Source organism: Mercenaria mercenaria, chromosome 6, assembly GCF_021730395.1.
Source record: "Mercenaria mercenaria strain notata chromosome 6, MADL_Memer_1, whole genome shotgun sequence".
Taxonomy (NCBI): domain Eukaryota; kingdom Metazoa; phylum Mollusca; class Bivalvia; order Venerida; family Veneridae; genus Mercenaria; species Mercenaria mercenaria.
The window spans coordinates 13,047,003-13,064,354 of record NC_069366.1 but is presented as its reverse complement, the minus strand read 5'-3'; the positions used below and the strand labels follow the sequence as shown (position 1 = coordinate 13,064,354).

General features: G+C 37.0%; 1 protein-coding gene across 1 annotated transcript; it reads right to left on the bottom strand.

Moving 5' to 3' along the window:
• Positions 1 to 1,058: 1,058 nt before the first annotated feature.
• On the bottom strand, positions 1,059 to 17,347 carry LOC123549644 (NADH dehydrogenase [ubiquinone] iron-sulfur protein 3, mitochondrial-like). Its single transcript, XM_053545135.1, has 7 exons — positions 17,196 to 17,347; positions 13,575 to 13,643; positions 12,777 to 12,868; positions 9,413 to 9,568; positions 7,547 to 7,672; positions 2,410 to 2,529; positions 1,059 to 1,484 (listed from the first exon to the last, which is right to left on the bottom strand). The coding sequence occupies exons 1-7, from the start codon at positions 17,254 to 17,256 to the stop codon at positions 1,314 to 1,316; spliced, it is 795 nt and encodes a 264-aa protein (XP_053401110.1). The 5' UTR covers positions 17,257 to 17,347; the 3' UTR covers positions 1,059 to 1,313.
• Between the last annotated feature and the right edge of the window lie 5 nt (positions 17,348 to 17,352).

The window sequence follows — 17,352 nt, the reverse complement described above, 5'->3', positions numbered from 1 at the left end:
TGCTGGGTGGGGCAGAGGGGCGATAAGACGTTGGGGGAATGATGACATAGGATACAAACAGACAGTATCAAGTTCAACAATATACATATAGGGAAAGTGATCCCTCCCCTGATTGGCCATGTTTTCCGACGATTCGAAATCATTTAATCAATCTTCATAGAGGGTTAAACAAGGACCATTTGAGAGAAATTAATTTAAAATCTAGCCAGTAGATTTATACAAGTAGATTTTTAAAGTTTCAACTATATACACATAGGGAAAAGTGACACCGCCCCCAGGTGGCCAGGCATGCTGATGAAACAGAATAATTTGAACAATCTTGGTAGAGGGTAACACAAGGACCACTTGTGTGAAATTATTTCGAAATTGGACAAGCAGTTTAGGAGATGTCGTTGGAAAATTTGTCTATTTTTAGCTTTGGCGACTCTATGTGGAACAAAGCAGAATGGTTTTAACATTTTTGGAAGAAGACCACCCAAGGAACATCCAGGCCATGTTTCATTAATTTCCACCTCAGGGTTTCAGATGAGATGTCATTTGAAAGGGAAACTGGCCTCTTCTCTCATACCCTCATGTTCGATCAGGAATGAGCTGTCGAGAAAGATTAATATAAGTTGTAGAACTGGTTTCACAATCAACCTAAAATTAGTATAAACTAAGGAAAGTGTGGACGAACGGACGGTAAGAAGTGATCACAATAGCTCAGGCCTAGTTTCGTTAATTTCCACCTCATGGTTTCAGATGAGATGTCATTTGAAAGGGAAACTGGCCTCTCATACCCTCACGGCGATAGATTCCATCAGGAATGAGGTGGCGAGAGTCATTAATATAAGTTGTAGAACTTGTTTCACAATCGACCTAAAATAAATTAGTATAAACGAAGAAAAGTGTGGAAGAACTGACGGTAAGTGATCACAATAGCTCACCCAAAAACTTTGTGCTCATGTGTCAGAGTTAAAAATCCATGTGGAGCATACACCTATTATCTGATTACATCTGGCTTTGTATCTTTATTTCATTTAAACCTGATTCAAGTCTTGAGAAAAAAGAAACTACTATAATTTTAACAATGTACTATTAAAATACTACATTAATTAAACAATGCAATACCAATTAACTGCAGTCTTCATTAACATGATATGCTGCAGACAGCATAACGTCACCAGTATAATTCTTTAAAACATTCTTCTGACTATTTCACAGATTTTTTTTGCTACAATAGTGAGTTGTGACACATTGTCTTATTTTGATAAGCACTTGAAACAAAGTTTAACAGTGAAATCTCCAATAATTGTTTATTTCTAAGTTATTGTTTATTTCTTCTTCTCCTCGGCACCTTCAACTTGTTTCTGTTCTTGAGTTTCCTCTGTCTGTTTGTATTTTGGGAACTGATCCCAGGGTGAACTATATTCAAATTTTCGGAACTCTTGCGCTAATTCAAGTGGTTCTATTACACATCTTCCTACTTCTTCATCATAACGCACCTAAAATATAGAAGGGAAGAAAACTAAGCAAAGATGATTTTTCAATTTTTTTTTAAGTAAATTGGAACCACAACCAAAGGTATGTTTAAAGGTAAAATGATGTGCTAAAAAGATATTGTATCTATTTAAAGTGTTTCTACTTTTTCGTATTTCTTGAACTTAACCCTTACCCTGCTAAATTTCTATAATGAACTTGTCTATCTTTCAATTTGGACTGTACTATTTACCTTTTAAAGGGGTGCATACCTAAAAGATACTGACTGAATGGCGAACACACGGATGTGCAGGCTGATCATGATCTGCACTGGTCGAAAAAAGGCAGAATCAATCCTGTCCAGCATGATAAGGGTTAATAAAAGAAGAGAGTTTGCATAAGGATTTTCATAGGAAAAAATTCTGCTAATATTCAGAGCAACATGTGAATTCACAGCACTTGTGAAAGTTAAGAATCATTAACTCCAGACTTACAACCAAACAGGAAGCCCTAGTTCTCAACAATATGAATATGTATGTTGTGTATCCAATCATGTGAAAGTTACCAAATTAACAGTACCTAGACCTTTAACAAAGTTTTCCTGGTCAAGCTGTACAACTTGAACATCACAACTATAAAATGTTAACATTCTTCGATCAATAAAATTAATATTCAATTTAAATATTTATTTGATTGACAATGATACTGAAACAAAACACTACTTCAGCAGGTTACGACCTATACCTCAACACACTTGCTCCTCACCAATGGGGTGTTGAATTCTTCATGTGAGGAAGATCTGTGCTTCTACCCAGTTGCCTGACCTGTGGCGAAATATGTGCTGAGGAACAACTGGGGTCTTCCTCCAGCTTAATAGCTGGACAATCGCTATATGACCTATAATTGTGTCTGTTACCCACCCCCGCCACCAAAAAACAAAAACAAATTTACCTCGACATAACCAGAGAGTGGGAAATCCTTCCTAAATGGATGGCCTTCAAATCCGTAGTCTGTGAGTATACGTCTCAGATCTGGGTGGTTCGAGAAATATACACCATACAAGTCCCAAACCTGTCAATTAAAATTACTATTTAACACAGTTGAAACTCGGTATCTGGAATTCCAAGGGATTGAGCCTTTTAGTTTGAGATAACAGAAATTCTACTAAAAATGATATTTTGTGCATTTGTTTTAGGGACGGAACTTAAAACTATCTTTGGGAGTTTTGAGATATGAGAGTTCAACATATGAGCCGTGCCATGAGAAAACCAACATAGTGGCTTTGCGACCAGCATGGATCCAGACCAGCCTGCGCATCTGTGCAGTCTGGTCAGGATCCATGCTGTTCGCTTTCAAAGTCTATTGCAATTAGAGAAACTGTTAGCGAACAGTGAGGATTCTGACCAGACTGCGTGGATGCGCAGGCTGGTCTGGATCCTTGCTGGTCGCAAAGCCACTATGTTGGTTTTCTCATGGCAGGGCTCATATAGAGTTTCAACTGTATTTTCACTCACATCATTTTAAAGATTTCAAGATTACAGAAACAAAAAGAGATTTTAAAGAAACTCTTTAAGTAACAAGAACTGTTAGACAACAGTAATGTTTTATGTTTTAAAAACCTTGTCACACAATAAATTTTGAATGTACGAAAAAAATGTCATAAACAAGTACACAAGGGACAACAATTCTGCTTAAACACGCATAAAATTCATACAACTTTTTTTCTCCTGCCAAATGAAATAGCGACTTAAAATACATTGCAAGGTGAAAACAAACAAGTAAATGAAGTACTGCCATGCAATACAAAGTCCCCTACTGGAAGGCATCTAATTTACTCTACTGCAGTATAACATAATGAACTGATATCTATCAATGATGTATAAACAATATTGTACTATATATAATATGTTATAACAAAACACTTGGATTAAAATTTATATCTATAAAAACCTACAGTTGTTTTCATATGGCATTTTTTTTTGGCCAATTATCAAAAAAGGTGTCATAAGTTATTTATAGTAACAACAAAGGGAAACTAGAGATGCTTTTGAGAAAAGCACATGTCTCCCACAACTGCCCCTATGAAAAATGTCTAGTTTCTCTAGATGGTTTAGACGAGTTGATCCAATTAGATGGTCTGGATGAGTGGATCCAATCAGTAATTCAAGGGCCATAAATCAAAAGTGCCTGCGTGGATTTGGCTAGTTACTGAACTTGGCTAAGGTCTTATGGCCAAACACATTTTGTTCAAGTTTGGTGAAGATCGGATGAAAAATGTTCGATTTAGAGAGCGGACAATTGTATAAAGGCGGATTTTTCGGTAATTCAAGGGCCGTTACTCCAAAATGACTTTACTGATTTGGCTTGTTATCAAACCTGGCCGAGGTCTCATAGTCAAACACATTTTGTTCAAGTTTGGTGAAGATCGGATGAGAAATGTTCGACTTAGAGTGCGGACAAGAGTAAAAAGGCTGATTTTTCGATAATTCAAGGGCCGTAACTCCAAAATGCCTGGACCGATTGGCTAGTTATCGAACATGGCCGAGGTCTTATAGTTAAACACATTTTGTTCAAGTTTGGTGAAGTTCGGATGAGAAATGTTTGAATTAGAATGCGGACAAGAGTAAAAAGGCTGATTTTTAGTAATTCAAGGGCCAAAACTCCAAGACGCCTGGACCGATTTGGCTAGTTATCGAACTTGGCCGAGGTCTTATGGTCAAACACATTTTGTTTAAGTGAAAATCGGATGAGAAATGTTTGACTTAGAGTGCGGACAAGCTTTGTGACAGACACACACAGAGACTGGAGTAAATCAATATGTCTCCCACACCACTGTGTGGTGGGAGACATAATTAATCCTTTAAAAAAAAAAAAAATTCTATATAATACAAGTCCACAAGAAACTCTTTACCAGGTAGAGATAGGTCAAAATGCTCCTGCAAATTGGATGTAACATGCATGTTGTACCACAGAAAACTGGTCTTGATTTTTCCCTACGGCCAGTAATAAATAAGTTACAATATGATCTATTTATAGTAATAACAAAGGAAAGGGATGTAATTCTAAAAACAAGGGTGCCTCAAGGTGGTGAACAGTTGTGCCAAGTTAAATCAAAATCCCTCCATGCATGAAGAAGAAATGCTCCGAACAAAGTCATTCTTGTATCTGACCTTTGGCTCTATGTGTGACCTTGACCTTAGACCTAGGGACCAGGTTCTTGCGCATGACACTCCGTTTCATAATGGTGAACATTTGTGCCAAGATATATTAAAATCCCTTTAAGGATTGTTGAGTTACAGACTTGACAGGAAAAGAGCCCTTTTGGCCTTTGACTTCCAAGTGTGACCTTGACCTTGCAGCTAAGGGCTTGGATGTTATGCACGACACATTTTCTCATCCAGGGGAATATTTGTGCAAACTGGTATTTAAATCCTGTTTTACATGACAAAGTTACAGACTGGACAGGAAAAAATTCCATTGGCCTTTGATCTCAAAGTGTGACCTTGACCTTTAAGCTAGGCTTCTGGGTGTTGCGTATGACATGTTGTCTCATCATGGGGAATATTTATATCAAGTAATATTAAAAGTCCTTGATGGATGACAGAGTTCTGGACCGGACAGGAAAAAAACCTTTTAACATTTGACCTCAAATTGTGACCTTGACCTAAGAGCTAGGGTCCGGGTTTTGCGCACGACATGTTGTCTCATCATGGGGAACATTTATGCCAAGTAATATTAAAATACCTTCATGGATGGCAGAGTTTTGGACTGGACAGGAAAAAAGCCCTGTTGACCTTTGACCTCCAATTGTGACCTTGACCTTTGAGCCAGGAATCCGGGATTTGCGCAAGACACATTGTCTTATCATGGGGAACATTTGTGCCAAGTGATATTAAAATCCCTTAATGAATGACGGAGTTATGGACCGGACACGAAACAGACCCTGTTCATGCTATGTTAACATTTGTCTGCCAAGTGTGACCTTGACCTTTGAGCTAGGGGTCTGAAAGTTGTGCATGACATTGTCTTATTATGAGGTACATTTGTGCCCAGTAATATTAAAATCCCTTCATGGATGGCATAGTTATGGACCGGACAGGAAAAAGCCCTGTTGACCTTTGACCTCCAATTGTGACCTTGACCTTTAAGCTAGGGAACAAGCTTTTGCGCATGACACGTCGCATTATGGGGAACATTTGTGTCAAGTAATGTTAAAATCCCTTCATGGATGACAGAGATAAGGACCAGACACAAAATTGCGGACGGTGGACGGAATGACAGAAAAGCGCATTCCTATAGTCCCCGAAACTGGTTTTCAACCAGTAGGTGACTAATAAAAGAATCAAGAAGTTGGAAATTTCAAGCTCAAAATGAAAATTTTCTTCATTTCAGAGTTTGTAATTATGTCAAATAGTCAAAAGTAACTATACACAACACTGGATAGTTAAACCGCATTAACAAGGCAATCTGAATGACAGCTAAATCACCCGCCACTGCTATGGATAGTGAAAGGGTAAAACCTTTGATTTTAGCTGTGACCTTGACCTTGAACTGACATGGCTGACTCATGAATTCTGCACAACGTCTTGATGAGGTGATCATTTGACCAAAGTTTCATGAAAATCCTTCAAGGAGTTTAGGAGATACAGAGCTGAAACCTTTGACCTTCAGTTGTGACCTTGACCTTGAGTTGACATGGCTGACTCATGAGTTCTTGATGAGGTGATTATTTGACCCAAGTTTGATGAAAATCCTTCAAGGGGTTAAGGAGATACAGAGTGGACACCAAATGGAAGGCTCAAACCTTCGACCCTTAGTTGTGACCTTGACCTTGAGCTGGCATGGTTGACTCATAATTTCTACACATCGTTCTGATGAGGTAATCATTTGACCCAAGTTTTATAAAATTCCTTCAAGGGGTTTAGGAGATATAGAGCGGACACGAAATGGAAGGCTCAAACCTTTGACCTTCAGTTGTGACCTTGACCTTGAGCCGACATGGCTGACTCATAAGTTCTGCACATCGTCTTGATTAGGTGATCGTTTGACCCAAGTTTGATGAAAATCCTTCAAGGGGTTTAGGAGATATAGAGCTGACACAAAATGGAAGGCTCAAACCTTTGACCCTAAGTTGTGACCTTGACCTTGAGCCAGCATGACTGACTCATGGGTTCTGCACATCGCCTTGATGAGGTGATCATTTGACCCAAGTTTTATAAAATTCCTTCAAGGGGTTTAAGAGATATAGAGCGGACACAAAATGGAAGGCTCAAACCTTTGACCTTGAGTTGTGACCTTGACCTTGAGCCGGCATGGCTGACTCATGGGTTCTGCACATCGTCTTGATGAGGTGATCATTTGACCCAAGTTTTATAACATTCCTTCAAGGGGTTTAGGAGATATAGAGCGGACACAAAATGGCAGGCTCAAACCTTTGACCTTGAGTTGTGACCTTGACCTTGAACCGACAAGGCTGACTCATGGGTTCTGCACATCGTCTTGATGAGGTGATAATTTGACCCAAGTTTCATGAAAATCCTTCCAGGGGTTTAGGAGATATGGACCTGACACGATTTTGTTACAGACGGAAGGACGGACGCAGACCATTCCTATAATCCCTCCGCCACAGCGGGGGATTAAAAAGAATGGTGTATCATAGTTCCCTATGGCCACCTACTTAGTCACCAGATCTGACATGAAAGCATCTTTCATACACTATAATTAGCGACAAACAACTGTCAATTTAGTATTTTTGCAAAACAAGCAAATTCAATGAATTACTAGTATCCTCCTACAGATATGGTTTTTCTCAGTGCAGCATTTTAAGGGTATAGGAAACATACACTCTTGTTAATAAGTTGAGGCGCTTTCAAACCAAATTGGGTTCTGCCATCTCCTAAACGAGACGTACATGGGATTAAAATTTTATGAAAATCATTGATATGGACTGGATGTGAAGCCTGACTGACAGACAGACAAAATGACAGAAACAAAGGCAAATTAAATGTAAACTACACCCTCTCTTAAAGGGAGATAACATTTACCAAAGTTCTTTAAGATAACGGAAAACCCTGCTTATTTTGCTTACCTCCCTTTCATACCAATTCGCCGCTGGTAAGATAGGTGTAATGGAATCTACTGGTGTCAGTTCATCTGTGTATGTTTTAATTTTTATCCTAGCGTTGTATCGTAATGACAGAAGTATGTAGATAAGCTGGAAGATAAAGTAAGCAAAATCTCATAGACCAGACTTGGACAAATGACAAATCTAATACCATCTTAATTTTTTACTTTTTTATACTTCAAGGCTTTGATACATGTTTTTCTAACTAGAGCTATCACTAAAGGTGATGAATGTACCCCCCCGCATGCACTGACACAGTACATTGCAATTTGATGCACACAAGATTGCATAATTATGTGGACTGTATGTATATAGACTGTATGTATACAGTATAGTAACAAAAAACAAAGTCCCATAACTATGCAGAATATTTATCTAAAATGAATGTAACATGACCATGCACAACTAGGGTTGGTACTGATCACTTGTGTGAAGTTTCATTAAATTGTGTGCAAGGGTTTGGTAGATTAGGCACGCACAAGATTGCATATGCAGACTGTATGTACATAGTATGTTAACAAGAAACAAAGTCCCATAACTCTGCAATTTTTGTCGCTGAAAGAACCTAACATGCCCCATGCACAACTACTGTTGTTACTGATCACTTGTGTGAAGTTTCATTAAATTGTGTCAAGAGGATGAGGAGAGATGGTGCGCACAAGATTGTGTCTATGTATATAGTATAGTAACAAAAAAAAACAAAGTCCCATAACGCTGCAATTTTTTTTTCTAAAAGAACCTTACATGCCCCATGCACAACTACTGTTGGTACTGATCACTTGTGTGAAGTTTCATTAAATTGTGTCAAGGGGATGAGGAGAGATGGTGCGCACAAGATTGTGTCTATGTATATAGTATAGTAACAAAAAAACAAAGTCCCATAACTCTGCAAATTTTTTTTCTAAAAGAACCTAACATGCCCCATGCACAACTACTGTTGGTACTGATCACTTGTGTGAAGTTTCATTAAATTGTGTCAAGAGGATAAGGAGAGATGGTGCGCACAAGATTGCGTCTACGGACAGACGGCCAGACAGACAGACGGACAGACAGACAGACAACCTGAAACCAGTATACCCCCCCTTACAACTTTGTTGTCAGGGGGTACAATAATTAGTGTAACTATAAAACTTATCCACTTGGTAAATAGTTTTATGCTTACATAAATTAAAACACTAAAATTCAAATTCTAACATGGTTTCCATTTGTCTGTCAATTTAAAGAGAGAAGAAAGTAAAGTGTGGTATATTCTGCAGTAAACAATGGTTGACGCTCACATTACCAAGTGAACATTGTACTGTCAATTATATCCAATTGCCAAATGACATCCACTTGTTACTCAAATGACTGCATTCCAACATAATTCTTACCATAATATTTCAACAGGCATGTTAGAATGTAAAGAAACAAGGTCTTCTTGCAGTTTATCACCAGATTTACAACAGTCCATTGTTAAGACATTTGTATATTTAAGAAATAATTTATAGCAAAAGAGTGTTTTAACACTATTTATGCACGATGGGCAGTTATGTCGGGCGTAATTAATTATTTGTACGACGTATTACCGCCCGAGTGTATAAATAGTTTTAAAACACGCTTTTGCTATGAATTATTTTAATTCTAATATGCCTTTAATCTAAAACAGTAGATAAAATATAGTAGCGCTCTTTCTTCAAAAACATTGACGTCACTGCACGTTAATGTGACGTCATTCTAGTGTGTGTTTTAACAGAGACAGTCATATTAGAATTAGTTTTCAATTCCTATACTTCTAAACTCTAGACAATAAACCATACAATGGCCTTGGTTATTTAATGAGTTTTACCTCACCTCAAATCTATTTTCCCTTCCTGGTACATCTATAGCTGTCAAATCACTAAGGTTAAGGAACTGGGCATAATGATGATCTCGTAGAAACAGAATTGTTGGTACAATACCATCAGGGTGAATGTAAACATCTAGCTCATCTCCATGACACACCTCAACCTGCATAGTCAAATATTTACACGAAATACCTTACAAAATATTCTACTAGTAACAAGAGGCAAATGTTGGCTCCAAGTCATTAATCTGATCATGACCGTCTGACCCTGAATACATATCATGAAAGATAACATCTAGTCAATGGCCCTGAGAAAGGTCACAAGGTTTTTCTATTTTTATACCTACTGGCCTAGTTTTTGACCGCATGTGACCCAGTTTCAAAAATGACCTAGATATCATCAAGGTGAACATACAGATCAATTTTCATGAAGATCCATTGAAAAATATGGCCTCTAGAGAGGTCAAAAGATTTTTCTAATTTTAGACCTACTGGCCTAGTTTTTGACCGCAGTTGACCCAGTTTCAAACCTGACCTAGATATCATCAAGATGAACATTCAGACCAACTTTCATACAGATCCCATGATAAGTATGGCCTCTAGAGAGGTCACAAGGTTTTTTTATTATTTGACCTACTAACCTAGTTTTTGAAGGCACGTGACCCAGTTTCAAACATGACCTAGATATCATCAAGGTGAACATTCTGACCAATTTTCATGAAGATCCATTCAAGGGTATGGCCTCTAGAGAGGTCACAAGGTTTTTCTATTTAAAGACCTACTGACCTAGTTTTTGATCATAGTTGACCCAGTTTCAAACTTGACCTATATATCATCAAGATAAACATTCAGACCAACTTTCATACAGATCCCATGAAAAATATGGCCTCTAGAGAAGTCACAACGTTTTTTCATTATTTGACCTACTGACCTACTTTTTGATGGCAAGTTACCCACTTTCGAACTTGACCTAGATATCATCAAGATGAATATTCTGACCAATTTTCATGAAGATCTCATGAAATATATGGCCTCTAGAGAGGTCATAAGGTTTTTCTATTTTTAGACCTACTGACCTAGTTTTTGACCTCACGTGACCCAGTTTCGAACATGACCTAGATATCATCAAGGTGAACATTCTGACCAATTTTTATGAAGATCCATTCACAAGTATGGCCTCTAGAGAGGTCACAAGGTTTTTCTATTTTTAGACCTACTGACCTAGTTTTTGACCGCAGGTGACCCACTTTCGAACTTGTCCTAGATATCATCAAGATGAACATTCAGACCAACTTTCATACAGATCCCATGAAAAATATGGCCTCTAGAGAGGTCACAAGGTTTTTCTATTATTTGACCTACTGTCCTAGTTTTTGAGGCCACGTGACCCACTTTCGAACTAGACCTAGATATCATCAAGGTAAACATTCTGACCAATTTTCATGAAGATCTTATAAAATATATGGCCTCTAGAGAGGTCACAAGGTTTTTCTATTTTAAGACCTACTGACCTAGTTTTTGACCGCACGTGACCCAGTTTCGAACTTGCCCTAGATATCATCAAGGGGAACATTCTGACCAATTTTCATAAAGATCCCATGAAAAATGTGACGTCTAGAGTGGTCACAAGCAAAAGTTAGCGCACGCACGCACGGACAGACGACGGACGCTGCGCGATCACAAAAGCTCACCTTGTCACTTTGTGACAAGGAGCTAAAAACAAAGATGCTACAGACCGAGTTAAGTGGCGATACATCAAGCTGTTCATGAAAAAAGTTGCAAAAAGTTTTTTTCTCTATTCTTAGCTCTGGCAGTCTCCAAAAGAGGTCAACTAGACCCATTGAACAAATATATAAAGTCTATATAAGGATGCTAACAACCAAATTTGGTGAAGACACACTGAGTGGTCAATGACAGGAACTGAGGAAGTTGTTTAAAGGTTTTTCTGTTGTTGTTTTTTTCACTCTAGCAGTCCTTTTTACAGGGTCAAATGGAGACAAAATAAAAGCTAGAGTTATGTAACTTGTTCTATGAGGTCATCCCATGATGCTGAATGCATGTGTGAAGTTTGAAGAATATGGGTTCTTAGTTGTTGAGAAACCTACTTAAATGTCAAACTTTACCCTGAAATTCTAAATTAAAAATGAGGCATAATTTAGAAAAAACTAGAGCTATCACTAAAGGTGATGAATGTACCCCCCGCATGCACTGACACAGTACATTGCAATTTGATGCACACAAGATTGCATAATTATGTGGACTGTAATACAGACGGTATGTATACAGTATAGTAACAAAAAACAAAGTCCCATAACTATGCAGAATATTTATCTAAAAGAATGTAACATGCACCATGCACAACTAGGGTTGGTACTGATCACTTGTGTGAAGTTTCATTAAATTGTGTGTAAGGGTTTGGTAGATTACGCATGCACAAGATTGCATATGCAGACTGCATGTACATAGTATGTTAACAAGAAACAAAGTCCCATAACTCTGCAATTTTTGTCGCTGAAAGAACCTAACATGCCCCATACACAACTACTGTTGTTACTGATCACTTGTGTGAAGTTTCTTTAAATTGTGTCAAGGGGATGAGGAGAGATGGTGCGCACAAGATTGTGTCTATGTATATAGTATAGTAACAAAAAAAACAAAGTCCCATAACTCTGCAAATTTTTTTTCTGAAAGAACCTAACATGCCCCATGCACAACTACTGTTGGTACTGATCACTTGTGTGATGTTTCATTAAATTGTGTCAAGGGGATGAGGAGAGATGGTGCGCACAAGATTGTGTCTATGTATATAGTATAGCAACAAAAAAACAAAGTCCCATAACTCTGCATTTATTTTTTCTAAAAGAACCTAACATGCCCCATGCACAACTACTGTTGGTACTGATCACTTGTGTGAAGTTTCATTAAATTCTGTCAAGTGGATAAGGAGAGATGGTGCACACAAGATTGCGTCTACGGACAGACGGACAGACAGACAGACGGACAGACAGACAGACAGACAACCTGAAACCAGTATAACCCCCCTTACAACTTTGTTGTCGGGGGGTACAATAAAAGCAAGAGTTTTGTTTCCTGTCCCATGAGGTCACCTCATGATGTCATACTCATGCGTGGAGTTTGAAAGCATTAGGACAAGTAGTTTCGGAGAAATCTGCTTACATGCAAGGCTTTGTTGATGCAGACACTGACAAGAGTGAAAACAAAAGCTCTACTATTTGAAACCAAAAGCCGACCTGTATCCCAATATCACCAAAGAAACCAAAATGGTTTATGTAGCACATGATCACATGTATGTTGTCTCCATGACCAGATCAAAACAAACTTTCTTTAACCTTCTAGATTCTATTTACCTACCTTTTGTACATATTTAGGTAACATATCTCCCACATATTTTCCAAATTCTGTGAGTGTCTTGGTAGTGACAGGATTGGCATACCTCACTGTAGCTGTAAGTATAAAAGGTACACCTTACTGTAGCAGGAAATATAAATGGCATATACCCTACTGTGGCAACAAATACCAACTAACTGTATGTCATACAAATTTCTTTCAACTATTACTTTTCAAAAACATTAAGTTACAAATAGCAAAACACTGTCTGTCTGATATGAAAAATGACTGATTTTAACATGGCTTGATTCGAATGCCAATTAAACAAAAAAGAAGGTCAAGCTCTGCGCATTCTGTGGTAAAGGAATGACACATGGATTGGAAAGACAGTATAATATGATGTCAATTATGATAATGTCAGGTTAATCACTATGCACAATAATTAAGTCCAGCATGATTTGTATAAAAATATTTTCATTGAACATCTGAGAATGAAAATAATCAAGGCCTTCTTTTGGTTCAATGTCTAATTTAACACTGTTCGTCCTTCAGATGCTTTAACCCTTTATGCGAACACCTTCATTGTTCAATTCCTGCGCATCCGAACTCTGAACCGTGATAAATCAGGCTACAGACCACACAAAGGCCTTGATTATTTCATAACTTCTCATTCAAGCATCATAAACAGTAAGCTCAGACCTAGAACAGAAAACATTCCAGCTTCAAGCAAGTCATTAATTCATCATGTAGCTAAATTAATCTGCTTATTTCTATATCCGAACTGTTGCAAAGCCAACATTAAAACATGTCACTGTAACTTACGACTTTTCTGGGTAGCTTCTGTTGTTTGGTATCTACATGCCTGAGACAGCACAGCAGGTTGCTTCAGAACTGAAACATAAATATATATATAGTCATACAACACACATGATAATATATGTAACTAATATTAAACTTAATTCTTACTTGCATTGCACCTTCATCTTAATTCACTATTTTGACATCGTTTTTTTTATAATTTCAGAGTATTTCTGTTGTCAAATTCACGGGTCCTCCTGGGTAACAAATCTGGTACTGCACACATTCATCAGGTACTCTTACAGTTTATACACCTGAAACACCTTATCATTATATGGTTTATATAATAAATGTAATTTTCTGATAATTTCAAAGGATAATTAAAGAACCTTCAAAACAGTTACTGAGTGTGGTACTTTTTGCAAATGATGCACTGCCTGGGCACAAAAGTGACCACATAAATGTTTTGCATAAAACCCGACATACAAAGTTTTTCAGAAGAACAGCAACAATATAAACATCTTTGAAGCATGGTTCAAGTACCATTACTTCAGCTTGCATTTAAGGCTTTGCCGTAGTCAAGGACTTCGGTAAAAGGATATGAAGCAACAGATTTACCTTTAAATGAAATTGTCAATGACTTTATTATTTACTCTTTGTGAGCACCTCTTTTATCAATTTTCATCCAATGAAAAATCAAGTGTTTTACATATACCTCTGCATAAGTACTGTGTTGTTTTTAAATTCTTCAAAAGATGTCAGAATCAATCTATTTCTCTCACTAGGTTAATTAGAGGCTTTAATAATGACAACATGATGATGAAACACTTCATATAACAATTATGTAAAGAAACAAAACTATTGTTTTCAGTAATGCAAAACCTGTAAGCGCTGTTTCTGATGAAATGACACCAATTTTCATTTGTTTTTATTTACATACTGAATTTTGCCACTAATTATGAACGTAAATCAAATTTGCTGCCTAATAAATGTGAAATGTCTCTCTAACTACAGTATTATTCAATAGGAAAAGTATAATGATGTCACTGAGTTTTAACAAATCTGCTTATAGGCACCACTATAACTAGTCAAAGGTCTTTGACTGTCACCGTCAGTATATAAAAGACCATATTTAGTTATGGTATCCAGAACTACACTATAGCCAATACATCATTATCTCTGAAACTCTTGCATTTCTTGAACCTTGGCATGTCACTTATTACATTTATTACATTTACATAGAACATAATTATGGATAGCTTCAAATCCTTTACTTCTTTTAATTATAGTATTTGTGCCAATTGCAAAAATGTTATCTGTCAATCATGATACCATGATGCCTTAACACTTATTCAATTATACAATGGGTATTTGAAAAGGTGTTAATGATAATTAATCACTTTAACAGTTGATGTCCAGACTGATTGAAAGGTGTTAACAGTGATTTATCAACTTAAACCTCAAGACCCTCATCAGACCACAGCTGGAATGTAGCTCTGAAATCGTACACAAAAACTTAAATACAGGCCAAACAGAAGCGGTTCATAGGCTGTTGGGCTATGTACGACCAGGGCTCCAGATGATTTTTTTGGCCTAGGAGTATTTACACATCATAATTTTTGTGAATGAGTAAAATGGTAAAATTTGAAATTGACTAGGAGTAATTATACTTCTGAAAATTTGTAAATTTATGTGAAAAAAACTCAACAGAAATCAGTTTTATAACATATTTATTGGGTGTATTAACACCTATGACTTTGTTTCAGTTTCAATTCAGTATTCAAGTTTTTGCTTCTTTTTTCTCCCTTGGCTTGCTACCAAATCCAATAGAATATTCAATATACCTTTAACTATGTTTTGGGGATCATTTTTGTTGGTTAAAGAATGCGTAGAGTGTTTGTTCACTTTTTACATTCTTAGAAAGAGACATTTTTTTTGTTTACTCGCACCAGAAGTTGATATTTTAAATTGACACCGCTTTAAAATACACTACCGTACTATCAATATTAAATCCCAACTATTGATTTATGCACACATTGAGTGTATAATTTAGTTTAACCTAGGTTTATAGAGCACCATTCAGTGTGTGTGTACGTTCAATATGTGATAATTAATGCCGACCGTGCTATGTTACGTAAAGCATCCACACGATTCAGATTTTGTTTAAGTTAGTAAAAAGTCATTGCGTGCATTTCTGTAATTTCATATACATTTTTATATGCTTAAAAATTATCAGACATGCGTATATGCATTATTTCAAAGCAGAATACGCTAATACCCATCTTCTCTGGAGCCCTGGTCCGCCTTTGGACAAACTTCTAGTGTCACCAAAATGATACTTAGTCTAAAATGTTGCAGGTTAGATCTCTGGCACATTGACTCTCAACTCTCCCTTATGTACAAAATTACAAACCATGCAGTTGCAATCCCAACAGAAGATTAACTCATCCCCCTAACAAGGATATTCCGTAATTATCATCCACTGTCCTACAGGTTAATATCTGCAACCACTGACTAACAAATACTCCTTTTTCCCCCACAAGGACTATAGTCCTGTGGAAGAGTCTCCCATCAGACATTCCCTTCGATTTAATCATATTTTATTACTCTTTGGTATGAAGTTATTACAATTAAGAAATAATTTATAACAAAAGAGTGTTTTATCACTATTTTGCACGATGGGCGGTTATACGTCGGGCCTAATAATATCACGTGGGCGCAGCCCAAATGAAATTATTTGTACGACGTATTACCGCCTGAATGTATAAATAGTGTTAAAACACGGTTTTGCTATAAATTATTTCGATTCTAATATGCCCTTAATCTAAAATAGTAGAAAAAATATAGAAGTGCTCTTTCTTTGTCGCAACAAAAACTTTGACGTCACCGCACGTTAACGTGACGTCATTCTAGCATAAGAGTGTTTTAACAGAGGCAAGCATATTAGAATAACAATTTCAACATATATAATCAAAGGGCAAAAGGGTCGGACAACAAGTTCTGACAACATTAGAGACTGTCCTTCCCTTTTATGTTTGCAGCTTTGAACATGCTTCACCTAAAACCTGCTTTTCAAAACTGTTTCTATTTTTTAAATCACTAACACATTTTCCTTTCCCTTTTATTTGGCCCTATTTCTTTTTATTTCTTCTCACAATCTTACTGCCTTGATGCATATACATGAAAGTGTCTAAGTCCCTGTAAAGCAGTAAAGATTGATATCTGTAGAACTTGGACAAAAATAAGTATAAAAGGAGGGGCCGAAAAACGGGAATGAAATGACCAAAATAGAAATGAGTTGACTGGGGAATGAGCTGACGAGTTAATTGACTACACATCGCGTTCAACTTCACACAACTTACAAGCAATAAGATCTGAACTGACAACGAACGACAGACTTTTGATGCCTCTACCATGTTATATTCTCTGTAGGGAGAATAGGAGCCTGGAACCCTGATCTCCACGCAAACAATCAATGTGCTAGACAGTGCATATATTTATTTTCTCATTTCACTGCCTATAAATTTGTTACCCCACCCAGCAAAACTGTGTTTTATTCATCTCGTTATTGAACATAGACTCGGTAGTGTCATCTTAATACAGGTAAACTTAACTTGAAGTTCAATAATTCAAATCAACATTTACCTCTACTTTTCACTAGATTTGACGCTATAGGCCTTAATAACCTGCAAAATCTTGAAGCCATTGCCCTTGATTAGATTGCCAGGGAGGCCTCTGTAAAATTTGGACAGTAATAAAAATTGAATTATATCTACTGTAGACCTCAGATCATAATGAAAAT